We start from the raw sequence: 27,205 nt of genomic DNA on the forward strand, positions 1-27,205 counted from the left end.
GGCAGCGGTGGGGCTTGAGGACAGCATGGTTTCATTCAGGTGTGGCATACAGAGATCAGCACCACTCAGTGCGCTGTCACAGGACAGGCCCTGCCTGAGTGGATGACAACCCAATGGAACAGAACCCTATTGCTAACACACAGAACCAGTTGTGCAGAAGGCAGAGTGGCAGGACAGGTTAGCACTAGGATGTCTGCATTAGAGGACAGCTTTCCCTTTGAGTCTTGGTGACACATCAAGCTTTCTAGGGAGAGTACTCTTTTGGTCATGCATTGGGCTGCAGAACTCTCCAGATACCAGAACAAATCATTGCTTACTAGAGAATTCCACTAAAAGCGTTGTAAGGGAGTCCAAAATCTCTGGAGTACCAGCTGTTAGTTTGTATTCAAAGCAGACAGTGTTTTGGTAACGCTGTGTTAGTACATTTGGGTTCGTTTTATTTGCTCAGATCAGTCTCTTCCCCTAAAAGAAAGCAAAGTGATCTTCTAGTAGGATTTTCAAAAAGGTGAACAGCTGACAGGTAATTTAAGCCTTGTTGAGTATGCAAATCTGCAAGTCCTAATGGGTCCCGAAGGTGCAATGCACTATGATAGCAGAGGCTCATGAACCATAGTAGAAAGGAAATTGTAGCAGGAGGAGTCCTAGAGGGAGAGCAGAACTCTGCACTCAGCGCATACCTGAGGGCAGAATGCTGGCATGCAGAGGAATGTGCCTGCTTTGCCTAAAGTCCCTGCTTTATTTCAAGTTCTTAAAGTGCTGCCTACCCTCCTTAGGCTTTTGTGCATGTGACACTACTACTGTCTTACTCAAGTGAAAGTGCTGTGTTTCCCTTTCCTAATACTTCCCTTAGAAAAGCACGAAGTAGGATAAGGAGTATTGTGATACAGAAGAATCTGAAGGAGCACTGAGGCATGGAGCTGTTTGGCTGTGTTGATAAGAGCCATGTAAGAAGCACAACAGCACTGTAGGTGCCTGATAGACTGCAGCTGAGAGCATAACATATAATTCACTTGTAATAGGAGGGAATGTACATCAGGAAGCAGCGGCAAAAGCTGATGGGGTAACCTGGTACCCCAGGAATGTAACAGCGACTAAACATGTCACTGCTGAGTTGGGCAAGAGCTGTATTCATGATGAAAAGGATGACTTCATTGCTTTTAATTCAGCCAGGACACCCAGCTTTGTAAACAGGGCTGCAGAGCATAGGCCTAGAGCCAGCATGTGTGAAAGTGTCTTCAGTCTCTGGAGAGAAAGGATGCATTCTTTACCTCTTTCTGGCTCATCTGTTTCATGGCAATGGTGTCTTTTCTAATTAGAGCCGCTGCCCACATTCTTTGCCAGGATGATAGTTAGACAGGAATTGTAGTGGTAAGCAGAAAGCAGAATAGCTGCATGCTCTGGAATGGATGTTGCTTCTTGGCTTTGGTCAAGTACATTTGCATTGGCTACAAGCTGCTCAGGCTTTGCTGATTTTAGCAAAATACAGCAAAAAATAGATTATTTGGGGAAAGGTGTGGGACAAATATATAACCAAAAGAAGAGGCATCAACTCAGATTCTAATCTAGAAGGGTGAAGAAGAAGCCAAGACTTTGGGTAATTTCCTCATAAACTCTCATTATCGTGCATCTATCTTTATCTAGTACAGTCTGTGTAAAGAAATGCATTTGGATTAATGGGAGAATTAAATAAATGGAAGAACGAGCATTGCTCTGCTGTTTTGTCTGTGTGTTTCTTCAAATTTGTAAATCCTGGCGCTAATACCAGTCCCGTGGTTTTAAATAAAGGCTTTGGAGCAATAGGAACTTAAATCTGTGCTTCATATATTTACATCCAGAGACACTTTCTCTTTGTGGGAAGAACTGGAAGGAACTGTCAGACAATTTTTGCAATGCTATTTTTTCAGTGTTTACAGAAAGGTGTTTGATATACCCTAATTGTTAGAAGTATTAACTCCTTAAATGGACTTGTTTATCAGAAATTAGACTCTACATCTTCAGAGGGCTTTCTAACAAGTCTGCATTCCACAGGAATTTCTCCGTAAGAAATCTTATCTCCTGTGCGGTGGCTCAGTTTGGACGCGGTGCTTAGGCTGGTAGAAACAATCAGGGCAGGTGTTTTTGTATTCCCACTGTGAATGTCATTGGTCCATGTGAGCACAAGAAAGAACAAAGTGATCAAATCACTGAGCTGTTCCTGCTGACAGTTTTCAACATGAATTCCTTCTACTGTTTTTTTTTTCCTCTTAAAGCTGCTGTTCCTCTTAAAAGAGTATTTAATAGTGCTAAAAAGAAAGAAGGGGAATAAACTGATAAACTTCTTAGAAATGTGTTCACACAGTGAATTTAAAGCCTGTCTTACACTTCCTAGACAGAACCAAACAACGATGACTGCCTCTCAGAGTCAGAAAAGATGGCAATGGACTTAAAAGATCCAAATCGTCCAAGATTCACGTTGCAGGAGCTGCGAGATGTCCTTCATGAGAGGAATGAATTGAAATCTAAAGTGTTTTTACTTCAAGAAGAGCTTTTATATTACAAAAGGTGAGTTAGATTTCCTCTCCTGTTGCATGCTACACACAGAGGAGCTGTAGAGCAGCACTGGGAAACAGCAGATGTGCTCTTAAATGGTCTTAGCAAACAAAGGCTGAAAGCAGAGGCTGAAAACATAAGGGCTTTAGTTACTGTATATCTGTTTTATCAACACTGGAAAAAATATGTCCTCCTTAACTCCCAGATTATCCCCCGGTTTTGGAAAGATTACAAGCGTTTAATAAATGTTAACTGAAAAAGTAAGGATAAGACTTGGACTAAAATTAAGATTGTAGAATTTTTATACGTTGTCTTCTTTTTATGCCTTTTCTTGTCACAAAGAAAGGAAAATATTGAAAGGAGAGCCAGTTTTAGGTGCTGTTTCTTAGTTGACAGAAATTTCTGCTTGGAACAGATAATTACCTTTCTTAATAAGTAGTACTGTTTTAGGTTGAATGTTAGAACATAAAGTTTTCATGGCTTGAGAGGAAAATATTAATTATCTCTTCTTTCTTTTAAGTGAGGAAACAGAAGAAGAAACTAGACCCCCTCAACCTGCACCCATAATTCAATCAAAACCCTCAACTCAGCCTGAGTCTGGAATCAAACGACTGTAAGTAGCATATTTTCTAAGGATGCTGGAAATGGTCTCCAAATGCTGAACGTTTCTTATGGATAGAGCAGTTTTTGAAGAAATTCAGAATTAAGGTGGCCACATCCCTAATGAATGGGAGAGACATTGAGTGGCTGTGTTTTCTCCAGAAAGGAATGTTGGGGCTTTGTTTAAGTGCAAGTCCCAGTTCCGTAATGCACAGTCCCTGAGGTGGTGGAATGTCACAGGCAAACCACTGGGCCCCAGCTCAGTCTCAGAAGATGTGTGAAGAGGGTTGTTCCCAAGTAAACCAACTGCAGCCCTGTAGCATTTGGGCGTGGAGAGCAAGCATTCACCATGACCCTGCTGTTCCTGTTTCATTGTTAATCTAAGCCTTTAGATTCTGACAAGCACTTGTATAGCACAAAAACTTTTTGTCTGCTGAACTGCCTGGTGGGGGAGGGTGCCAGCTTTTTTGGCTATAAAGAACCTCCACCTCTTCTGGTGAAGTATTTAAGGGTGCTATCCAAAAGCTAAGTTTACTGTCAGTTGTACTGGTTAAAACTTGGTTATGAAGTCAGTGTTAGTCAAACCATTTGTCTGTCAAAAATTCTTTTTCTTCTGATGATTTTTACTCCAAACTAAGTCTTTGGAGTTGTTATGATACCGGAAGCTTAACTTTTTTAAACTGTATAAATTATTTTGTTTGCCCATAAAAAGCTCTTCCACCCCCACATCCATAACCTCCAGACCTTGTTTTATAATAGCAGCAGCCCTGTGAGAGTGAGTTTCCTGGGAAGATCTGGGCTGGTCCAAAACACCATAAAGTCAGGAGGGCGCTTTTGATTATTTTCAGTAGTCTTCAGCTTCCCACTGTGCTTTGTTTGCTAAGAGAACCCTTCCTCTCACACAGCTGGAAAATACACTTGAAGATGGGACTTTAGTTTTCATTCTGCAGCTGCAGTAACAACACCTCAACTCACAAGATCTCCCTCCATTGTAATTCTTCTTTCCTTTCAATTACTGTAGTGCTTTCTTAAGAGGTTTTGTAAGTGTTAGCCTTGGCTCTACCTTCTGCATTCATACATAAGTAATGCAGGGAGCCATGATAGGAGGCATATAAGTGTTTTCACCAAGTTATCTTGATGATTTCTTCCCCTCAGTTAATTTATCAGTGAACACATGCTGAGCATCATACTAATCATTCGATCAATGCACATTTTCAGACCCTTATCTTCCTGTGAAAGATAATGAATGAAAATGAAAATTCACACAATAAAAAGTAAAAGCTTCTTATGTTGGTCCCTTTCAGAAAAGGCAACAGTCCTGTTCTGTCTCCCAGGATCGTTCCTGCTCTCTCTTCACTTAGCTCTCACATTAAATAAGGGAAGATAAAGCCACTGAGTTACTTAACTAATCCAAACAATTGTAATGGTGTTCAGATTTGTCTCATTCTTACAGCCTGTCCAGACGGGACTTGTCAGGTGTGGGTTTATTTTCTTTGCCCCATCCTCCATGTATGTGTCATCAACACTGTGCTTGTAGATTGGTTACTGCTACAACCCAAACAGTTCTCAAAGTGGCTAAGAAGGGGCAGCCATGACCTTTAAAAAGAGAGGAAATTCCACTGCTGGGAAGAGCAAAGAGCCCACATGTGGCATCTGTTCTGTCCTATTACAACACCTCCACAAACTCTCCTGGCCTGTGAGCTGCTTTCTCCCTGTCACAGGCAGAACACCTCCCCCATGACTGTGTAGGTAACACACTGACACACAAACTCTACATACCTAATGACATGAGGAAAACTTCTACTTCTTCTGTCTGTGTTCAGAGTGCTTTTATGAATGAAAGTAGGTTTGCTTTGCTTCCTGTTTCAGGCTTTTCCTCCTGACTAAACAAAAAGCTAAGTACAAAAACAAGAGACTGATACTGTAGTCTTGAGAAGTTTCATTCTTGCCTGTATGATGTGCCCCTTTTTTTTTCTCGACCATCAGTATCTCAGGGAATGAGATATGTCCTGTGCCATCTGAGATGTTTCTGTGTGGCACTCACATAAAGAAAACAGAAGTTAGAGTAAACAGTACTTTTCTTGTTCCCAGCGTGCAGGTTTGGGGCAAGCTCTAACTGTGTTCTGATCTTGTACTCCTTTATTTCTACATCTGTCTACCACACTCTATGTCAGGGTTTTGATGAAATAACGTAACCAGGAGGCCTTACTGAGGAGGAAGAGTTCAAGGATTAGGAATGTGCCCTCTATTTTGAGCAGAAAATGCCCTATTGTTTTTACTTCAAGGATATGTGCTTGTTTGTCACTGATGTAATGCCCAAAGCAGCCACAAGTTCCCTTGCAATTCTTGTAGTCTACAAAAGCTGATGTGTCTGTCTGGTTGCTGCTGCTAACCGAGCGTGTCACGATGCATAAAAGCAGATGTTCTAGCTACTGCAAATGATAGAACAATGTTTACTTGTTTGTTTTCATTTGGAATTTAAAAGCAGCAGATAAGAGTGGCTGTGTTGGGGAGAGCTGCATTTGGTCACAAGTGAAATGCCTTTCATGATTTCAACTTAATCTTTAACTGACATTAGTCCACAGTTCAAAAAATTATTTGGCACAAGGGAGAACCTCTGAGGAGAATCCTTAGAAAAACAGAGGGTGTTCCAGGTACGGATGAAGGTTTGTTGGCAGGCTTGTGTGGGGCTGGCTGGGCACTGAGCATCCAGCCAGCTTGCTCCGTCAGCCTCTAAACTGCATGAATTGTACAATGCCTAGCAGAAGTGCTGAGCTCTTACAAAGAAGCGGTTTTGCTGCTGGCCAGCTAGGAGATACTCCTGCTAGAGTAGTGCAAGGTTTCAGATAAGTATTTAGCTGCCTGCAGTTAGCATCTTTTTGCATGTGAAGCAAAGCAGGTTCTTCTGGAGCAGATCCGCAGGCCCTTTAACCAAGCAGCTTGCTTAGGAGGTTATTTTAAGGTTTCAGCTGTGATATTGGTTTTTAACTTGAAACTATCAACCGTAACGTTTGTAGAGTCTTTACCTGCAGTGCTGGTCCTGTCTAACCCTGTTTTCTGTGCAAGGAGCCAGTAGTCACAGCACAGTCCTGTTTTGTATCTCTTAACTTACACCTTCATCCTTCATTTCATTATGTATGTGCCTGTTTGTTTCTTGGGAAGAAAAACGTGCACCCTGCTCTGCATTGCTAGAGGTGGTAATACCTTGATGAAATCCAGCCCAGATTGCTTCACAACACAAAAGTGGTATCTTTTAGAAATTCAAAAGCAATTTAATCTGTCTCAACGACTTTGTTTTCTAAATAAGAGTTTTTCACTGAGGAGAGCTGTCTTGGGTGATGCAGATCTACCTCTCCCTGTAATATGTCGTGTGTGGTAATTCAAAGTAACCCCGTGTATTATGTTTGCGTCTTTTCTTTTTAATGGAATGCTTTTTCTTTCCCTTGCTCCAGTCTTACCTCTTCTGTGTCTGTACTTTCCTGACCAGGATCTTTACAGCCATAATGCCCATGGTAGCAGCTGGATTGATTCCAGATGATCCCACATTGCAACCAATAAGAAGACTTGTGTCCCTTGTAGGATTTTATTTTTAAATGTTTGGTACCGTGTTTTCCTTTTGCATGACCCTCTGTTAACATGGACTGCTGGTTGCATTCTCATCGGCTGCCTGTGGGATCACAGAAGCACAAAGTGCCAATCAGAATGACCAGTCAGTGCACCACCCGCCATAGTCCTCCGTGCTCATCCTCCAGTATTGACATTTCCTCACCTTTTGCCTTATTATTACCGTGCTAAGCCAGCCATGACTCACCAGAAAACCATTGCAACGTGCAATTTTAACCAGAATCTCTTAATTTTACTTAGCTTACTAAGCCAGCCTATTGATAATTCACACCGATGCTTTTAAAAGAACCCAAATTGTTCTAATTACTTGTTACAAGTCAGTTAGATTTACAGAACATAGCAGTTGAATCTCAACATTAATTTCCAGTGTTAATTATAGCCTGTTGCTTCCATGTCTTTCTATCTATGCACTGCAGATTTTGTCTCTAGTGATGTATCTTGGAAATAGAACATACACTCAGTAACCAATCCTGATGCCCTATTCTTGACTCTCTCTGGAGGAGATGCTGCTCACTGATAAGGCAAATTCTCTTTGCACTAGAGCTGCTGCTTTGGAGGGTTTTATATCTACAGCAGCAACACAGGATTTACATTTATTTCTTCTCCATAAATGTGCTTTTTTTTTAAACATTCTCCATTAAAAAAAAAATTCTTGGCATAAGAACAATTTTCAGTGTTTCAGAAGGAATCAGAACTAGGCTAATCCTGCTTGGTGTCAGGATTATAACAACAGCTTGCTCTTAATTTCACGATAGAAAGTAATAAAAAAAAATACTGAAACTTACTGCTTAAATAGAGCAGTCCTCTGTGTGGACTTCGAGGTACTGAGCCTGACCTCAGTGCCTGGACACCTCTCAGCTCAACTGACTCTGTCCCTGAAAAGACAAACCATCCATGTGTGAATTGATGGGCTCCTGTGGTGAAGGTGGTAAAAAGAACGTGAGACTAATTTAGTGTAAAAGACTTATTTTGCTATGAAGTCTGCACACTTGAAGCCAGGAAATGCAAAAGTTCAGGTCCTGCTGGTTACCTTGTGTTGCACTTGTGCAGCCTTTTACAGCTTTCTAGTCGAGATTATTAATAGTAGTAATTACCAATGTGCTTAACAGCATATATGATTGGATGTTGGGGTTTTTACTTCATGAAAGCTGCCTTACACGTTGTCTGACACTCACATACAGTCTCGTGTGTCTGCAGACACTGAAGGCAGAACTCCATGCTCTGTACAAGGCAATTTGGAAGGTTGGGATCCTGGTACTGATTGGATACTGAATGGGGCACAGGTGACAGGAACAGGGCACAGGAACACTGAGGACAGGGGGTTTGGATGGAGGGTCAGGTTTACACCTGACGAATATTCCACTATCTGTCAAAGCTGAGTTTATATTTACTTAGACTCTTTATGTAGAAGCATCCAGCAGTTCTCTTGACACCGTGCAAGCAAAACAGTATTTACCACAGAGAGTGCAGCATTAAAACCAAAAGGGTGCGAGGCCAATTCAAACCTTTGGGGTCTGGCACCAAAACTTTTGCATTTCTCAGCAGACCTAAGCACAGCGCTAACAGCTCTTCTACTGAACTCAATACAAGATATGAATTTGCTTAATCAAGTAACTCTATGCTATAAACATATGATACTAAGGATTCTTCCAGCTGTGTTGTTTAGCTGTGTTGTTAGCTGGCAATTTGTCATTGTATTAAATGGCTGTTGGTTCACGTGCGTCATTATCTTACAGCACCCAAGCTGTGTGACAGGAAATGATGTGCACAGTTGTGTGCATTCGCTTAGAGCCTCCATCCTGCAAACTCTTGTGCACCTGTGTGCATTGATTCATCTCCATTCGCAGCAATTGAGTCTATGCAACAAAACGTGCTCACTTGGAAAAAAAATTGTGGAGGCTTATTTTCTTATCTTATGAATTTCTCTGCTGGCACCACTAAGAATATCCTCTATTTCTGCTTTACAGTAAATTATACAGATTTAACACTAAAGATACCACTTTACTTATGCTAAGAAACTAACCTATATTTTGTGGCTTCTGTATTTTGGGGCTGGGGGAGGAGGAACATACATCTAAACTGATAACTGCACTTGTAGAGTCAGCAGCATTTAGAGCTTATTTGAAGCTTCCGTAGCAAAACTGCTTGAGATTTTGCAACGACTCCATCTCTAATAACATTTTGACATGCACTCCCATCAGGCTTCACCGCCTTGGTTTTTGTGGATGCAAACAGATTTCTTTGCTCTGTGTTTTGTTGTGCTGTGTACCGTGGCGGGTGCTGGAGGTATTTCCAAGATGGTAAACATTCTTCTTTCTTTTCCCTCCTCTCCCTTTTTCCTCCTTCCTCCTCGGAAGGTTTAGTTTCTTCTCTCGTGATAAGAAACGTATGCAGGCATCACAGAGAAACGTCCATTTCCAGGATACTTTTCGTGAATGGTCAAACTCAAATAAAGATGACACCTACACAGAGCAAGGACAAGAAGCCCTGCAGCACCTGTGATTAAAAGCCTGAGGTGTCTAGCTTCCTGCAGTACATCTCGACAGTGTAATAACAAGAAGCTTCTGTGAACAGACCTTCAGTTCATGGTCCTTATTTGCCTTGCACAGCGCAGTGGTTGCGTTCCAGATGAGCTCCTCAGAAGGGATGACTCACTGTTCACCTGGTGACTGCTGGAAACAGAATCCAAGCTTTGTAGGAGCAGTTGATACCCAGGGACATGGAAGCTTTTAGGTGACTTGTTTCATGCTGAATAACAAGTCTACGGTCTTGTTTGTGCATTAACTACAATAACACAAGCTTATCTAAACCAAAAAAAAGGAAGGACCTGTGCCATTATTAGAAGTTTGTTTGCAGTGTACAATATCTACTGGCAAAGACTCTGTTACCCTATTTGTTAAAACTTTTGGTTGTTTGCTGGTTTTGTAATTTGGTAAGAAGGTTTTTCAGTAGGGGCACCACAGCTGGCTGCTCTGTGCAGGTCATTGCACTGCTGTGTCCTCTCAAGTTCAGCTGCACTTTGCAGAGTAACCACTTGGAAATCCACCTGATAGAAAGTGACAAACTGGAGCAGCCTCAAGAGGGATAGCAGTGTGTTTCCCTTGATGCTGACAGTGCCTAAAGCATGAAGAAACCCATGTATGAGGTGAGCGTGCCTTGCTTTTTGCCACAAGTTCTGCAGTATTAATGGAAAAAGAATTGCTTACAAGGAGGAATTCTAACACTTGAATTTTTTCTTTCTTATGAGGGACTTTCCCCTAAAGTAGCAGACAGCTGCCGTTAAGGAGTGAGGTCCCCTTCACACAGGCAGGTTTTGATTTAAGTCACACTCCACTTTTCTGTCTAGGTAAGACTGCCTAACTTCGCAGTAAAAGACATCCTCAGCTGACAGGAGCTACCTTAACTCAACTGACTTTCAGGTGACCCCAGCTCATAATGTTTTCTTTTATCTGACTACCCTAAACATTACTTAGGGTGGCAGAGATGTATTCTGTATGTGCTCCGCTGGCACTGAATGATGTGTGGGTAGCCTGCAAGTAGAGAGGGCTTAACTCTTAACTTGCCATCAAAAGCCCAACACATGAATGCATCTCAACTGCCAGGAGATGGGGTTTATATCTGCTTTGCAATTAAGCATGCGAGACCCTTGGGGCTGTCCAAGGTCACGCTTGCAAAAACCAGAACACTAAAGCTCCATGCAGCATAACCACTGTGCATGGTCTGTGGCAGTGCACAACCCAGCGCTGCACCCGTGGGCAACCTGTGCAGGTGGAGCTGGATGCAGGTGGTTGTGGGCTGCAGCTGACATCGTACCCACAGCAACCCACATCTTACCATTGCAAAGAGCCTCTTGTCAGGAGTGGCATTAAGAACCAGGAGCGATGCTCAGGCTGGAGTAAAGCTCCAACCACTCCGAGTACTGAATGTCTGAGGATATCCTGGAGGATACTTAGATAAGAGCAAACCAGAAGGTTTATTAGTGCAGGCCAGTTGTTCTCAGCCCAGGATGATCCAGCAATGGGTTTGCTAAGGCATGCAGGCAGCAAGCAGTTCTTAGCTCTTCTGATGTGAAGCTGTGCAAGAAAATCATTTATCACAACAGTGAGCTGAGCGCTGCTCTGGTCCTGCCTATAATTGCTCGTTTTGAACACAGACCTTCAGCAGGTTTAGGGTGTTTGCTGTGCCTGTCAGTTGTCACTGTCATTGCCTGGGGCAGGAGGGAGAAACGTGCCCTTATATTAAAGGCATTTCCATTTGATGTAGCAGCAGTAGCATTTGATGCTAATATTAGGCAGAGAGAATTTTGCCTGGTTACATTTTGGTAACACTCCTTAAGTTTTTATGCTCACAGAAAACTGTTTTCATTAAAACATCACTTCCCTCCCTTGCATGAAAGGCAGTTCTCAAATGGAGGGAAGACTTGCTGTAATACTTTAGTTGCTTGGATCCTGATTTCACTTTCAGATTGAGTGGGGAATAAAAAAAGCACACTACAGTTGTAGGCAGTTCAAATGATGATTCCTGTCTCTCTAGCACAGTTTACAGTCATTTGATACATTAGAGATTTAGAGATGCAGTGAACGGAAACAATGCAGAGATGCAGCAGATTCACAGCCTGAATAAGCACATCACTTTTCAAATCAGCTAAAAGCAATGAATGAGACAACAGAAAGAGCCAGGCTGAGCTGTTTTCCCCCAGCATTTAAGCTCATGCATTAATGACCATGTGCATGTAAAGCTGCTCCCACACACTAGAGCCCTGCTCACTATTGTTGGGTCAAATCTGCAGCCAACATCAAACAATGGCACTAAGCAGTACAACCTTCCCCTATTTATCTCTGTAGCCCATTACCTCAGAAATCTAATTAGTTCCTCCCGCTAGCATTAACCACTCCGCTCCTCGTTCTCATGTTAGAAACACCGAGTTAATACAAAGTGCCATCAGAAAAGATGGCACATAGGGATGAGTATGGAAAGGGTTGAAGACCCATCATGTAGTTTCTCACTATTTAGCTAAAATCTGCTTTTAAAAAGGAAGGCAGGATGAAAGGCAGAAACAATCCTGTGTCCAGAGTGCAGGATCACTGAAGTTGTTATGGGGTTTTTTTTGTGTTCTGTTTGTTTTGGGCAGTAAATCATTTTAACAGTTTAATAAATATTTCTGAGAAACGAGTATTTCTTCAAGTCTAGTTTGTCGCTGTCATTTCATTCCTATTTCTTCATGAAGTGACTTCATAAAGGGCATCTGTCTCACAAAATGAGTGGGCATCTGGCACACAAAGAATTAAATATGGAGCTCTCTCACAAACACTGATCCCAGCAGCAAAATGAACAGCAAATGAGGCGAGTGCTTGATTTTGAGGGGATGGTAACACGTGCATTTCTTTTTCACCACTTTAAAACATGAACAGAAAAGTTTAATTTCTCTTAAGAACAATTCAACAAAAGATACCTGCGCTATGACCCACGCTACAGAGCTTCTAGCAGATAAAAGTCAAAGGCACAAGACAGTAACACGAATGCTGCTTGTCTGGGGAATGCAGTTCACAGCCCCCTGCTGAAGGTGACATCTACAACTGAGTCACGTCCACGTCCTCCAGAAGACACAGCTTTTTCCACACTGCAGATGCCAGAACCTGCTGCATCACCTCCTCCATAGCAGTTCATTCACCATAACAGCAGAGTTGTGCCCCCAGCCAGCAGTACAGGCAGTTCTATGTGTCTCATGCTACTCTAGAGACACAAAAGAGTAGTCACCATACCCAAACTTCCCATCATTCCCTTAAGGTGCTGCCAGCTATCGATACTTATCATCATCTCTTTGCTTCCTGGCATCTCTTTCCCTGCTCCGGTCTCTATCTCTGTCCTTTCTGTCTCTGTCCTTTCTCTCTCTCCCTCTGCTCCTCTCCTCTTTTGAGTCTCTTTCACTGTCACCCCAACCCCACGACCGCTCTCTTTCTGGCCCTCTCTTCTCTCTGCTCCTTTCATGCTCTCGGTCTCTTGTTCTCCAGTCCCTCGTTCCCTCTCGAGACCAGTTTCTTTTCTCTGCTGAGCCTTCTCCATAGAAATCATTTTTCACATTTGGTAAATTAATGGGTTTCCGGAAAGGTCTGTCCCGTCCTCCAAACCGCAGCTGCCCAGATTCTTTTTTGCCTCCAAAACCACCTCCAAGCCTCCGAGGAATCCATCCTTTGAGAGTCCTTTCCAGTTCAAAATCTACGAAGACCTCGTGCTGATCGATAACCAGCCTGTTGGCATCTCTGTGGGCCTTCAGCAGAGCACGTTCCTCTTTGTACTCGATAAACGCGTAACCCTTGGAAAACCCTGTGACCAAGTCTCGAACCAGACGGATCTTCCTGATGTCTCCATACCGGGAAAAGACCTCCTTTAATTTCTCCTCTGTTGTCTGAAGATTGAGCCTCGCTACGAACAGGGTGAGGTGTGGATCTCCCGTCACACCCTTGTTGGGGACGTAACGCGCCAGCATGGCCCTCCAGATGGCACGGTCATGGGGCTCCTCATCCGTGCCATCGATGCTCCCCGCTTTGAGGGGGTCATACTCCTTCGCTATGGGCGCCCAATCGGTCATTGCTAGCGGGAAAAGAAATCGAATTAAACACAGCTCATGGCTGGCATCTTAGAAAGGAAAGCAGGGAAAGCAGGGAAAGCAGGCAGGGCTGAAGCGCTTCCAGAGCGCAGCGATCCTTACAAAAGCCCTTCAGAACGAGCGCCGGGTCTGCCTCAGCCTCACAGCCGCTCGGGATCTCGGGCCCGGCCGGGCCCTCACAGACAGCGGAGCCGCCCCGCCTGCAGGGCCCCGTTCCGCCCCGTTCCCCCCTCACCTCTCCTCGCAGCGGGGCCCTGTCCCGGCAGCCGACACTAACCCGGTGGAGGCCGCGTTCCCTTCAGCCGCTCCCCCCGGTCTCACACCGCTTTGCTGCAGCTCGTAGGACCGGCGGACATACTCGCGTCCCGCCCGAGCCTGAAGGCGGTTCCGGGGCGGGCCCAAGGCGGCACCGCCGTGTGGAGCCGAAGGGCGGAGCGGCTCCTCCATGGGAACCCGCGGGGTTCGCTCCGCCCGCGGGGCCCGGCCCTGGGGAAGGAAGTTGGTAACGGGCCGCCTGTCGCCATGCAGCGCGGCGGGGAGGACGAGGAGGAGGATGGAGAGGACGATGGCGGCCCCGAGAGCGCGCTGCAGAAGAGCCCGTTCCAGCTGACGGCTGAGGATGTGTACGACATCTCCTCTGTAGTGGGCCGGGATCTGCTGCAGCTCAGCGCCGGCCCCGAGGTGCCCGCCGCCGTATCGCGGCTGCAGTTCAGCATGGTGAGGGTGCTGGAGATGCTGGAGGCGCTGGTGAGCGAGAGCAGCCTGAGCGAGGAGCAGCTGCGGATGGAGCGGGACAACCTGCGGGCAGAGCTGGAGGCGGTGAGGGGCAGCGGAGCGGCGGGGAGCGGCCAGCAGGTGGGTGCGGAGATGGGGATACGGCTCTTGGGAACGGGACTTGGCCGGTAGGAGGGCACCCTGCTGAGATAGGGGAACAAACAGCGTGAAATAACAACGAACTGCTCGGGAAACAAAGCGGGATGACGAGGGAGAGATGCTCGTTATAACGGTAGCTGTGGGTTTATAACATTCCGAGTTCCTAACTTATGGAGCGGCCTGGTTTACACAGGATCATTAAGGTTGGTAAAAACCACAGAGATCACCAACTCCAGCACATCACACCGTGCCCACCAACCACATCCCCACAGGGTTGGTGACCCCAGCACCTCCCCATGCAGCTGTGCCTGCACTGACCGCCCTCTGGGACAAGAAATTTCTCCTAATACCCGACCCAAATCTCCCCTCGTGCAACTTGAAGCCATTACCTCTCGTCCTGTTTTGATGGGTTACAAGATCACATCTCCTACTATTTCTCTTACAGCCCAACTTGGGACCAGATAAAATGGTGATAGACCTCACGGATCCAAATCGCCCTCGGTTCACATTACAGGAGCTGCGAGATGTGCTGCAGGAACGTAACCAGCTGAAAGCTCAGCTCCTCGTGGTGCAAGAGGAGCTGCAGTGCTACAAAAGGTATATAGCATAGTCAGCAAAGAACAAGCAGCATTTACTTCTTCCTGGGGAGCTTATCAGATGATGGTATTGCAGGTGTGAGCACCTAAATTGGGCTGGGTGCTGTTCATCCCTAGAGGAAAAGACATCTCTGCTCATGAGAGCCTACAAGTGAGCAAAGAAAGATGTGGGAACAGCAAAGCTTCTGTGCAACAGTGTTAAAACTGAACTCCCCCTTACTCAGTGCAGTTGTGGTAACTGCCCTCCTGAAATCCTACACATGGTTTCCGAAACTCCATATATACAAGCTGAGTTCTCATGCACAGACATTAACCTGCACAGTTAGAGCAGTTGCACACACTGCTCCTGCCTCAAACCACGCCACTTACCGGAAGATCGTGGGGGTTTCCATTCTGTTTTAGTAGCAAGTCAGAGGAAGTAAATTTCCTTTGAGTGCAAATGGGGGTCTGCAAGCACATCCACTGTTCCTTGTCCCCCAGCACGTGTATGGCATTACTGTAGAAAGCAGATTGTTAAGCTCTTTTGCTATCACTGAAGAGAAGCTGGGGGGTTTTATTCATTTCTGTGTTGTTTTCTTTTAAGAATGGCAGCAGGTAGAACACCCTGCACAGCTCTGTGCTGAGTTGGTTTCTTCAGAGCAGAACCTCAGTCTTTCTAGAAAGGAGCAGGTTGGGAGAAGATGAGATTCAGGGTCTTCCTTTTGTGCTACAAACTGCTTCACCTCCAAGGCTGTTTTCCTCACCCACCTCTGCCCCTCATCATTCTGGCTGTATTATAAGGTCCTTGGAGCAATATATTATTTTTTCATCTAGACTCACAAGGTTTAAAAACTAAACATTTCATCTGAGGTAACAGAGTAACAAACTCTTAGACTCACTAATGCTGCCCTTTGCCTTGTTTGTAATGGGTTAAGGCGAAGTTAAAGTTAAATCCAAGCAGTCAGCTTACAGACTGTCTGCACAGCTGCAGTTCTCACATAGCAGTGAGGCACCAGCTTCCCCATCCTGGCCCACTACCTTTGCTGTGCAACCATTGGAATGGCTTCTTGTCTTTGATTTCTCATCTGTGATACACCCCTTACTACAGGCCAAGTTAAAAATTGATTGAAAAGCTGAAAATATGCTGTTAATGAGCCAGAGCTTTGTACCAAGACAACATGTAAATGCTGCTTTAGGGTTCAGGTAATTCTATGGAGTTTGTTTGTTATACAGAGTTACGTGATAAGCCAATAGCCACCTTATCTCACATCCCAGACTGTCTGCTGAACAGGACAGCAATGCTGTGCTAAGCTAGTTACATAAGGAGCAAAAACAAACAAAATCCACTTCTCTTACCAGTGGGATCATCTCACAGAGAAAGGACCAAACTAGAGAACTGGAGCAGGAACCCTGTGGCAGCAGCTCAGGCACCAGCAAGAACAGCCATGAGAAGACAATCATCAAACGGCTGTAAGTCTGTCTGCTTCGTTGTTGTTGTTTTAGCAGAGCATGAGAGAAGGACACACTGTGCGTGCAAACCCAGGGGTGAATTCTGAACTCTGGCCTACTTGGCTGGATCTTTTTCTCCTCTCTATAAAATTCAAATATGACAGAGAAGTCCTTTTCTGTTCAACAAGCACTCCACAGGAAAGCAAGCTTCACCTAGAGAAGCAGGGTGACACTTTTTTCCTACAAAGAGCCAGAATCAGAACAAAACTTTGCAACTTGGGACCCGTCTGCACGTTAACACTCACGATAGCTGTTCCCACAGGCTTGTTTACACTGCATGCAGGCAGCTGTGCGCAGTACCACAAGCTCAGGTCATGTCCTTAAAGTTCCTTAAAGCAGAACACACTGAGATGGCACTCACACCACATGGTCCTTCTTTTCCATTTGTATTTTTCTTTTGCAGGTTCTCTTTTAAACATGGAAAATGAGTATTCTTGAAAACTTAGCCACTTCTGGGCAGAAATGGCCACAGCAAAAGCAGCTGAAGGAGTGAGGAGTCAAGAACTGGAAAACAAAGAGTCACTCTTACTGTAGAGAATAAGCAATCTCAGAATTGTTGTACAATATTCTTTCAGAATAGGCTTTACTTTGCTATTTTAGCAACCGTTTGACATACGTACACGTTTTGCATTGTTGGATTCCTTTCAGACATTACTTGTGAAAAAAAAATAAATGTTTTATATAAAGTTTTGCTTGTTCTTATTTAGGGAGCCTACAATGGAAGTGTACTAATATACATCGACCTTGTGTACCTATTGTAGTGATCAGCACAAAGTGGTTTTAGAAGACTGAGATATGTTATTTTTAATGGACACATGACATCCAATTGCCTTCACAGCAAAGTGCTGGGAAAGAATTCCAGTTGTACCCCTCATTGATACAACATGGAAGGTAATTCCCCTTCTTCCATTGACACAACTGCTTGAAAAAAAGCCCCTACATTGCTTGTGCTCTGTCTTTCTTTGCATTAAATGGGCATTTACAGGAGTGGACTTTTAAGGTTGGGATGAAAGAAAAACTAGTACAGCAAAGGAAGAAAAGCTGTTGCATCACACTCTGATCACATCAAGGACTGGTATTATTTCAGAGGTGCAAACAAGCTTCAACTGGAACAGATACATCAAACATTTCACTTTCAACAAAGGTTTTCTGGGCTAGACAGTTGTCTTTTTCACAAGCTTTTTTCCTCTCTAATTAGCAGATACAAGCTGAGTGTTAGCTGAAGCAACATTTGTCACTAGCAGTATCATATAGGGCAAACAATAGTAGAAAAGAAGCTTGGAAAAAAAAAAACAACAGTTAAATTCCACATTTAGAAAAGCAGAATGTCAAGAGCAGTAGAGTGTGAGCAGACATAAAAAGAGCAGTGATGGGAATCAAACTATGATCTGACACTCCTTAGAAGTGAAAGCAGGTTCTGAAGTCTTTTGATTCCCCCTCGTATGTGAACAGCATGAAGGGTATCGGACACCTCACACATCTGCTCAGATGCACAATGCAAATGTGTCTCTGCAGACAAACTGCAGTTTCCTTTCAGACAGAATTTATTAGCAACTGTACGCTAGTGAGACAAAGACGTCTGACCTAGGTAGGCTGCTTCACAGTTAATGCCATCTCTGACATACTGATAATCCTCGTTCATATATCAGAGACATTTTCTAGAACACAGTAGCAAGGAAGAAACTTAATGCATCTTCTGGGCATAGTTTATGTTTGGGGAGGGGGGGAAGAAAACTACATCAGCAACAGCCAGGACACACCTCTGAAAGATGTTTACACGTGCTTTGAACTGCCTCTTAACTCACAAGCTCAGGGCACCTTCCCCTGCTAAGTGCTTTACATCATGTTAGAAGATGAATCTCTCCTATAAGGCACAAGGGAAAAAAAATAGAATAAAATCAAAACTGAATGTTTCTCTGAGCAGCATTAAAATATAGACACAAACATACACACACACAGCTCCTACCAAAGCAAAAGACATCCTCAGTGCAATATCAGCTTTATTCCTATCTTCTGATGCAGTGCTACTCCATCACCAGTTAAGCATTTCAGCAGACAATTTTTATGTAAAATACGAGATTCTCCCTCCTCATTTACAAGAGTGACATAGAAAGGATATGTTATTTAACCTGACAGAGAACAAGCAAATTCTTAAACAAAGAACAAGAGGAAGCATTTGATTCGGATTTTCACTGAAGGGAAGCACTCCAGTATAACAGATGCTACAGCAATGTACAGTAGTATCCTGTTCCTGATACCAGAGAGAAATCACTGCCAACTAAAACATGACAGTGAAAGAAGCTTACCTGTAACTCAGTACCTGGAAGGTAACAGATGTCCCAGTTAATTCAGGAATGGTGAAAATACAAAGGCTCTCTCTGCTGAGCTGGCCTTGAGTTAAATGGTAAATAACATCAAGCATTTAATGGCTAATGATTTTCACAGCTTTCTTTCAAACTGCTAATGATCTGCAGTGGAAACAAACAGGTACCATAGCAGCCACTTCATAAATAATAAATATATTCTTTATTTTACAGAGACATTGTCTTCAAGTTTTTCATTTAAAAAATACATCACTTCTCGCACCACCTCTTGCTGCTGGAGCATACAACCACGATGTTGCTATCTGACCTATCACATAGGCAGGCATGCAAGGTTGTCCTAGAGGGCATTAACTGAAGCATCTGCAGCCTTTAAGACATGGAGGGAAAAAAAAGACAAGCAGAGCCACAGATCCCTCATTGACATCTTCCAGCAGCAAGCATGACCAATGGCTCACAGCCATCTTCATCTATACAACATGCCAAGCCTGCCTTGGCAAAAAAACTCTAATTGGTAAGAACTCATCTTTAACGTAAAGGACCCGCATTGTTTATCGCCCGCCTACATGACAGATATAGTCCTCAAACAGTAACATTGCAAGCATTTTCAAGATGCTTAGCGCTCAGCTCCCATTTAAGATAGCGGGACCAGACCACGCTGGACAGACCTACAGGACCAGGAAAGAAGGAATATACTTTCTTCATTGCACAAACTCCATCATTACAATTTGAAGCTGTATATAAAGATGACTTACAGAACCACTATGCTCTACTTCAAGCATTCACAGTAAATAAATAACTTCTGATGGAGCAATAATTAGTATAGGAAGGTAATAAAATTTTCAGAGTATTTTTGTTTCGCTTCTTTAAAACCTTCTGGGAATCATCACCTCCAAGAATCGGTCATCAACTATAAAAAGGTACCATCCCAAATCTTAGAAAGTCGTGTCCAACGTTGATTCTCTTGAAAAGTTAAATTCCCACATTTTCAATCAGTATCAACCCAGCCTCTCAAAATCCATCTACGTTTGTCTTGGAGTCATTTCTCTGAAAAAAGCAGCTAATATGACCATCCATTTCCCTCAGCACAAGTGCATTTAAAGTTAATCGCTAACGAGATACCACACTGGAAATATAAAAAGAACCCTACCACAAGTTATTTGAGAATGATAGAAACAGTAGCATCCATTAAAAAGAAGCCTAACAAGCAGTCAAGCCATCAACATAGGAATCGGCATACAAAAAGCGTGTTTGCTGTCATAAAGCTAATGTCAAGTTCACCACCCCAAAAAAAATGGAGTACAAGATTTCACTGCAGAAGCACAATCCAAATGATTCAGTTCCAAGTCCTTGCATGCTCAGGTGGCAGTGCTCACTACGTAGAAGGGTTCTGTTTTCTAGGGAGGGCTTCCTTTTACAATACAGAAGTTTTGGCAGTCTAAGAGAGAACTTGAGCCTGCTTGGAAATCCGTAATAGGAATTTAAATACTGCAAAGTAAAAACGTAGTTTTCATGGAGCTCAGAACACTGTAAGCAGTTCACTAAGAAAGCTGAGGGAAGGGAGGACGGAGAAAAAGATCCACTGACTCCGTGCAGAGCACTCAGTCTCCACCACCCCCCAAAACACCAACCTAAAACCACACCCAAAAGATGAAGAATTAATGTTTTAGCCACGGGTGAGCTTCAATGGAAGCTTTGCTTCTGTCTCCGTAGTCATACAACAGTTCTTCACCTGCTTTAATGTCTCTGGAAGCTATCAATATGAGATGAGGCACACCATCAATGTCATGAAGCTTTGTTTGACAATTGCCACATTTGCTGTGATTAATCAGTCTTCCCAGACGATTAGTTTCTTTTGTAGCATCAACACTGGAAGAACAAGAACACATCAGGCACGAACAATATTAAAAGATGGAAAACAGAGTGCAAACTGGATAAAGAATTAGGAATACATACAAGACTTAGAAAGAAAAAAGGAAAAAGTTCCCAGAGCAATGACTTTGGAAGAACTCAAGTTGAGGGTTGAAAAACCCCACAGCAGAGTGATAAAGCATGCATGTGTGGTTGGAGACAGGTGCTGAAGGAAGAAAGACCCAGTTAGAGACACTTGCAGGGAGTGATTTTCTCTTCCACCGCTTTTCGAAAAGAAAACGATCACAATTCAGGAAAAGTGGTTAATTTCACAGGACAGTAAAGTTTAGGAAGAAGTCAATGGCAGAGCTAGAAGTCTCATCCAAGTAGATACATCTCTCCATATAGATTGTGCTGTGCTTCTAAGAATAGGGCTGTGAGTTGCCCATCATTCCTTTTAGCCCAGAGGTACAGAGGGCTCTTGGACAGCAAAACAGTGCTCCAAGATGATTCCCTAAGTCATGGTAGCCAACAAAATACAGACTAACAAAACTGTATGAAAACAAGAAACAAACAAACCAGCATTCAAAAGTTTCTACTATTCATCTATAACATACAAAGCAAAAGCAGCTTACCAGTACGTTTTGCTGAGGTACTGAAAATAGTACATATAGCAGCCTGTGGATGGATCTTGAGCATACACAGCCTCCCGCTTTCTTGCATCAGTGATCTCTATGAGATCTCCATGATATTCAACTACAAATTCTCCACGATTAAAATGTTTAGTAGCAATTACTCCTCTCCCTTTGCCATCAATGTAATCAATCTGTTGAGTTGAAAAGAAACAAAAGTCAGTTGGGAAACAGGAAGCTACTCACATGACTGCCAATAAACTGTTTACTAGGAAAGGAGTGCATGACATTTGTCTTTAAGATGACATGGCACAGCATCTGAATGTCACAGACAAAGCTGTGGAAGCACAATTTACTGTCTAACAGAAGAAATAGAGTGACTTCAGGATGCAACATAACTACCATGCACTCTGATAGAACAAAGCTTTTCCATTTCAAGGGTACCATTAGCATGCACAGGAAAAAAGATGTCAGAGATATAGAAAGATCAGTCGCACAAGCTGAACTAGTTACCCTCTTGTATACTTGATTCTTCCTGCCTCTGCCTGTAAACTGTACAACCCTTACACAGAAGTTTTCTCTGTCACTATCCTAGAAGCCACAATGTGAGCCACACACTGCTGCTTTTTGAGAATCACTGTGCTTTTAAGAGCTAGACTGCATAAACAACACATAGTGTCAGCACTGCTGTTACCTTCATTCCTTCTTCTTTCCCACTTGTAATTAGTTCATCGATTTTCCTCCTTTCCTCGGTCTGAGGAAGTAACAGGACAAAAAAACAAGACCAAGTTACTTGTTGACAGCTTTTGCAATTCATTCCATAGCTAACAGGAAATGATTGGCCAATGACATTCAGTTTTTCCACGCCATCCCTCTTTCTAGCAAAACTAAGTTGTAAAGAGATAGAATAAAGAAACATCTCCCAAAAACGCATTATCATTTTGATTCCATCCTAAGAATAACTGGACCAATATTTCTGTATTTAGTAACATTCTTAAACAATACTTCCAGTGAACATTTGCTACCACATTAAGTACTGTTATTTCATCAAGAAGCACTACCTCCAGTTCAGATTTGCTCTTCCTGGAACTTCTTCTGACTGGGTAATAATCTGTCACTTTTCGATTTGGAGCTCTTCCTTGTGTTCTAAGGAATAACAGAAGCAGGAAACACACATTTTAAACTACTTCTGAATTTAAACCTCTAAAACAGGTATCTAAAAATATACATGTTTTTAAGCTTATGTTAAACATTGATCAGTATGAATCTACATTCTTGCCACTACTCTGCACTCCAAGCCAGAAGCTATATACTCTATTACTAATCCTTTTACCACAAGAGAATGAGATGCCACTAAAAAACACATTACAACTTTGAAGTCTCCCCACGTGCCTTCCCAGAAATGTAGGTCATTAAAGCTGCTTGGCCATGAATTCATTAATGTTAGGTTACATTATTTCATTAACATGAGTGAATTTATCAACTCAGCCAGCACTCCCCCAGCTACAATAATCTAACATCGTGCTTCTGACAAGATAATTTGTCCACAGAATAAGTCTTAATGGTTCATAAATTAGTTTTTCTTGCCTTGCTCACTTGTAAAATAGTCACCTGCAAGTCCGATGCATAATTTGAGCACTATTTTGTATTTTTAAATACACTCTTTTTAAAGAAAAAGAATCTTCTTTAAAATCTGTCACCCCAAAAGAGGAGCAAAGCAAGGGAAACAATAATTCCAGGTCTGGCTATAGGTATTTGCCTCTGAAGGTAAAACATACATAAGGGACCCCCCAGTGCAAAACGGCCCAAAGCAGAAAAGCCTCTACGGTTCCAGAAGTCACTTACTTCCTCCTCGGTCCACGTTTTGCTTTAACCACCTTTTTCTGAGCTGGCTTTGCACTGGCCTCACCAGCACAGTCTGAGGGCAGGAGTGTCTTCTCAGTTTCTACGGTTCCTTGGTTTTTTTGATCAGAAGAGAGCACGGAGGTATTGCACCCACTTTCTTTATCTTTCTGGTCTTCTGGTTTCATAGCACCTTCAATTATATTGCCACCAGGCTTTTTTTCTAGTGACAAAGAAATAAAGAACAGCTCTGAATTCAAGAGCTTCTACACCAGAGCACTCTTACATGGATTCCAATAGTTTCTATTTCAAGTTTCTAGTTCTGTCAAATAGGAGAAAGAGGAAGGGAATAAGTGATACAGTCTCTTTCTGCTAAAACCCAGGCAGACTGTCACTGGATTTCCAAGTAGTCACTGCTATGCTATGTATAGAAGGAAGTACAAGAAGAGAAAAGGAACAGGTATAAACAAGAGCAAGTACTTTGTCACAGGTTAAAACAGCAGTGAACCTAACTTGAACTCACACCACAGTCAGTGGTACAAACACAACCTGAGTTCTCAGGTTGCTACTAAGGAATCAACAACGTGCCCTGAAGGAGCAGAAGTCTCTGCACCCCACACTGCTGCAATCAGTCACTGCAGAAGCTGGTGCTAAGGGGCCCATAGCATTCAGACCAATCCACAGGAGCAAAAGGGCAGACACATGAAAAAGGTCTGTTACATTTTCTTGGTTGAGCATATCCTACCTTGAGCTGACCACATCCTCCTCAGCTGTCTGACTTAGAGGTAAAGAGACACATCTTAAAGCTGAATAAAGTTTAAATTTAAAGCCAGTTATCAGGTTTAATTCCCTTGGGCCAAGATGGGTGCTTCAATCTCACTAGAGAAATGAAGCACTGCTGAAAGGCCACTGCTCCGCTGCAGGGAAGCCTAAAGCCATCTTAGTTTTCTTGGTGTAAGCTGGGAGCTACAGCCCATATGTTTCCCAGTGCTCAACAGGGCTTCAAACATCTACTTGCAAATGCATTTGAATCAAAACATTTTAACAAGTTACCACACTTAACAACCACACCTTTAAACACAAACCAGCTGTGGGGTTTTTGTTTGTTTTCTATAATCACCTGGTAAATCTGTGACTTCAGTACTGAAAAAGATAAGGACACCATCATTCTTGTAGACTCTATTTGCTGACAGAGGTGAAGGATTTGGGAAAGCAATTGGGGCAGTGGACCTGCCCAGCTCCTACAGCTCTAAAACTGGGGGCGGGGAGGAAAGCACATCTCACAAAGCAAGCGATCTGAATATCAATCTTACCATCTCCTTTTCTGTTGGTTTCAGTTAGTGCTTTGCCCTGACATTTCCCTTCGTGATACATGACAGAGTTTTCCTCTTGAAGTGGGGAGCGAGCACCAGGAGATTTGTTGGGATTCAGGTAGCTGTAGATTTTGGATTGACCAGTAAACGCATTCTCCTAAAACAGATTCACATACAAAGCACATTACAGAGATGCTGGGAGCCTCCAGTTGGTATCCATAATGTACTGCAAAGACCAAGGCTGACAGCTGACTGCACTAATGCGAGTTACACTGCTTTAATACATCATCCTTGCTACCACTGCTATTTCTATGACATGAAAAATGTATCTAGATTAAACATCCAGAACTTTACTAATGCAAAACTGTCAGTTCAAGAGGACTTTCACGTGCAATGTAGTAGGACAGGATAGCCATAATGAACACCAGTTTCTACCCTGTGAACCCTGAGCTTCTCAAAGAGTGCAAGCCAAAGAAAACACCAATAACAGCAGAAACTGCCCAAGCTTAGCACATACCTCACATAGCCAAGAAAGCATGAGCTTACCCAAGTGCTTATTAGGTGTCAAACGTTACTGCAATTAATGATATGTTCTACTGAGCAGCACACAAGATAGCTTTTGGAAATCCATCTCATTGAGGTTTGGGAGATGAGCAGTACTATCCTTTTATCCATTATATTGTATAAAATGGAGTATTAAAATTGCTGATGGCATAAGAAACTCTGGCACGGTCAAGCAGCACAAGGCTGAGGCTCAAAATCTGGTTCAGGCTGAAGACCCCAGCATGGAGGAGCACAGATACAGCAAAGCTTAAAGGAGTTGTGACACCTCTGCTTTTATGGTACTCTGCAACCAGGCCAAGCTTGCATGTATATGTATGTTGGGCACAGGGATTTGAGCTGGGAGGCCCCAACGTCAGGACAAACAGACACGGCTTGGTCAGAACAAGCTCATCCTGGCTGTATTTTGACTCAATAAAAGCACTTACAGATACTGCAACTCAGTTGAAATAAAAAACAACCAAGTTCCGCATGTATTTTCTTTTAAAACATTCAAAGGCTCCCACTGGATAAGAAGAGTAAAATAGCTCAAATACAGCCATTAGACTAAATAAATGCTCCGATATACCTCATCACACCAGAACTAAAGAAGTAAACAAAACACACAGTACATAAGAAAGTTTTAATTAACAAAAACGAGTATCAGAGTACACAGCTGACACACAAAATCAGATCAGTTAAAAGCTTCAGTAGGAATTAAGATTACAGCAGAACACCCGGGGAAATCAGACAGAGCTTTCCACTCTCACAACGAGATAAGTCCATCAGAAATGATACTTATTTCCAGAAGCAGAGCTTTAAGGATGACGTACAACAACGCTGGGTTTTAACAAACACAAGCAGTGAAACCCAGACTGAGAAATTCTCGCTGTTTAACAGGAGCTCCACATCCAGCTGTCTCTCCTGGAGGGCCAGCAACAATCCCACCTGCCCAGGGAGCTTCGTGCTGTGGGCACACGCTGACAGAGCCACAACAGCACGTTCTCGGGCCGCTCCTTTCCCCGCTCAGCCCCCGCCTGCAGCGCGGCACTCCCGGCTGCCACGTCTTTGTCTGTGCCAGGGTTCAGAGCCTCCACCACACGGATTTTCTCAGCACAGCAGCACGCATTAAGGGCTGCTGAGGATCTCTGGGTGTTGGTGCAATAGCCAAGATTCACCCCAGCTTGGTTTAAATACAAAGGGAAGACCAAGATCGGGCCTGATGCCTCTATGGGAGATAGAGGACAGCGGGGTAACAGAGCAGGGCAGCGCCCGGGCCCAGCCACTGGCTGACAGCAGCTCCCGCCGCTCTCAATGCGGTGAGGACGCACCGAATCCCGCCCCGGTTCCGAACCCCACAACGGGGTCGCACCCACAGCGGGCACCGGGAGCCCGGACGACACTTACCCCACCGGCCCGGGATCGGCCGGGGCTCTTCCTGTCGTTATTCTCGGGGCTCGCCTTGTCCGCGCCGCCCGGCCCGGCCTTGGGCATGTTCCTGCCTAGAAGCGAGGAGGGCAGAGCGCCATGTGAGCCGTGTCCCGCGGTCATGTCCCGTTCCCCGCGTCCTGCGCCATGTTTAAAGGTCTCCGTGCGGCGGCCCAGCCCCTTCCCGTTGAGCTGCGCGCACCGCGCGGGGGAGGAGTCCCGCCAGCTCCGTCGCTCCGCTCCTCCCGGGAGCTCTATCCGCAGCCCAGCACCGCCCGGTCCCGTACCAACCCCCGGCCCTTCCCCACACACCGCCACCCCCCATAGTAACACGCCCCGCCCCGTTACCCGCTCACCTTTAGCCATGCCGTGGCGGCGCGGCGCCCAGCAGCCCCCGCCGAGCGGCTCCCCCGGCACCGCCAACCGCCCCGCGGGGACACGCCGCGCCGCCTGCCGCGCTCCCATTGGCTGAGCCGTTTGTCGGATAACAGCTCCCGCGCAGCTGATTGGTGCGCAGAGCCAAGCCCCGCCCCCTTGGCTGTCAGACTGAAGACAGTGCGAGCTCCCGGGGACGGGGTTTAAATGTGCGTCCCCTGGACGCTGATTGGCCCGTGCGAGGGGCAGCGGGAGCGCTGATTGGCTGCCCCGGGGAAGAACGCCCACCGATTGGCCATCGCATTGGTGAAGTACTTTATCCCAGCACTATGGCAGCAGTGCAGGCATTACTTTCGGAGCGACCAGCGTCTATTAAAGCAATTAAAGGCCGCCACCAGAGGGCAAAGGAAACTGAACAACACTCAGCTCTACGGCAACAAAGGAAACCGGGTCACTCTAATCACTCTAACCGGCCTGGGCTGCCCAGCCCTGTGTAATTCTGTGGTAATTCTGTGTAATAGCAACAACTCACCTCTCCCAGCCGAGAATGACCACAATCTGCTGCTTTTTGTTCTGTTTTAAGCAG

At 44.3% G+C, this 27,205-nt stretch overlaps 4 protein-coding genes across 9 annotated transcripts in view; 2 read left to right on the plus strand and 2 right to left on the minus strand.

Annotated features, from left to right (window-relative positions):
- The window catches only part of RILPL1 (Rab interacting lysosomal protein like 1), a 20,380-nt gene extending 8,455 nt beyond the window's left edge, over positions 1-11,925 (plus strand). The window contains exons 5-8 of one of the 4 annotated variants that reach the window (XM_015877816.2): positions 2,369-2,541; positions 3,050-3,142; positions 6,617-6,704; positions 9,111-11,925. In XM_015877816.2, coding sequence (XP_015733302.1) covers positions 2,369-2,541; positions 3,050-3,142; positions 6,617-6,704; positions 9,111-9,116 — 360 coding nt within the window. In that variant the 3' untranslated portion in view covers positions 9,117-11,925. Of the gene's footprint in view, positions 1-2,368; positions 2,542-3,049; positions 3,143-4,034; positions 4,415-5,707; positions 5,784-6,616; positions 6,705-9,110 lie in introns of those variants that run through there. The other 3 variants (XM_015877817.2, XM_015877818.2, XM_015877815.2) reach the window with 3 other exon arrangements.
- SNRNP35 (small nuclear ribonucleoprotein U11/U12 subunit 35) lies at positions 6,682-13,760 on the minus strand. Of its 3 annotated transcripts, XR_004309027.1 has the most exons (3): positions 13,596-13,701; positions 7,539-7,628; positions 6,682-6,796 (listed from the first exon to the last, which is right to left on the minus strand). XR_004309027.1 is itself a non-coding variant. In XM_015877829.2 (2 exons), the coding sequence occupies exon 2, from the start codon at positions 13,340-13,342 to the stop codon at positions 12,551-12,553; it is 792 nt and encodes a 263-aa protein (XP_015733315.1). In that variant the 5' UTR covers positions 13,343-13,344; positions 13,638-13,760; the 3' UTR covers positions 12,105-12,550. The 3 variants fall into 3 exon arrangements, 2 of the variants coding, with proteins under 2 accessions (XP_015733315.1, XP_015733314.1); XM_015877829.2 differs by lacking the exons at positions 6,682-6,796; positions 7,539-7,628 and adding an exon at positions 12,105-13,344 and having other exon boundaries at positions 13,638-13,760; XM_015877828.2 differs by lacking the exons at positions 6,682-6,796; positions 7,539-7,628 and adding an exon at positions 12,105-13,344 and having other exon boundaries at positions 13,596-13,743.
- Positions 13,761-13,771: 11 nt separating this feature from the next.
- On the plus strand, positions 13,772-17,004 carry RILPL2 (Rab interacting lysosomal protein like 2). Its single transcript, XM_015877833.2, has 4 exons — positions 13,772-14,215; positions 14,679-14,830; positions 16,168-16,278; positions 16,721-17,004. The coding sequence occupies exons 1-4, from the start codon at positions 13,883-13,885 to the stop codon at positions 16,743-16,745; spliced, it is 621 nt and encodes a 206-aa protein (XP_015733319.1). The 5' UTR covers positions 13,772-13,882; the 3' UTR covers positions 16,746-17,004.
- Positions 17,005-18,820: 1,816 nt separating this feature from the next.
- On the minus strand, positions 18,821-26,714 carry KMT5A (lysine methyltransferase 5A). The gene is made up of 8 exons (XM_015877819.2): positions 26,601-26,714; positions 26,224-26,318; positions 24,277-24,433; positions 22,967-23,186; positions 22,183-22,267; positions 21,816-21,875; positions 21,125-21,315; positions 18,821-20,507 (listed from the first exon to the last, which is right to left on the minus strand). Exons 1-8 carry the CDS (start codon positions 26,707-26,709, stop codon positions 20,297-20,299), a joined length of 1,128 nt encoding a protein of 375 aa, XP_015733305.1. The 5' UTR covers positions 26,710-26,714; the 3' UTR covers positions 18,821-20,296.
- Between the last annotated feature and the right edge of the window lie 491 nt (positions 26,715-27,205).

Source organism: Coturnix japonica, chromosome 15 (assembly GCF_001577835.2).
Source record: "Coturnix japonica isolate 7356 chromosome 15, Coturnix japonica 2.1, whole genome shotgun sequence".
Taxonomy (NCBI): Eukaryota; Metazoa; Chordata; class Aves; order Galliformes; family Phasianidae; genus Coturnix; species Coturnix japonica.

Excerpts from the sequence above, each read along its gene's own strand:
- RILPL2 (XM_015877833.2), top strand. The coding sequence starts at position 13,883 with ATGCAGCGCGGCGGGGAGGACGAGGAGGAGGATGGAGAGGACGATGGC. Across the intron at positions 14,831-16,167 it reads GAGCTGCAGTGCTACAAAAG|TGGGATCATCTCACAGAGAA; the intron begins GTATATAGCATA and ends TTCTCTTACCAG. Across the intron at positions 16,279-16,720 it reads AAGACAATCATCAAACGGCT|GTTCTCTTTTAAACATGGAA; the intron begins GTAAGTCTGTCT and ends TTTCTTTTGCAG.
- KMT5A (XM_015877819.2), bottom strand. The coding sequence starts at position 26,709 with ATGGGAGCGCGGCAGGCGGCGCGGCGTGTCCCCGCGGGGCGGTTGGCG. Across the intron at positions 23,187-24,276 it reads AACCAACAGAAAAGGAGATG|AAAAAAAGCCTGGTGGCAAT; the intron begins GTAAGATTGATA and ends CTTTGTCACTAG. Across the intron at positions 22,268-22,966 it reads AAACGTGGACCGAGGAGGAA|AACACAAGGAAGAGCTCCAA; the intron begins GTAAGTGACTTC and ends GTTATTCCTTAG.
- SNRNP35 (XM_015877829.2), bottom strand. The coding sequence starts at position 13,342 with ATGACCGATTGGGCGCCCATAGCGAAGGAGTATGACCCCCTCAAAGCG.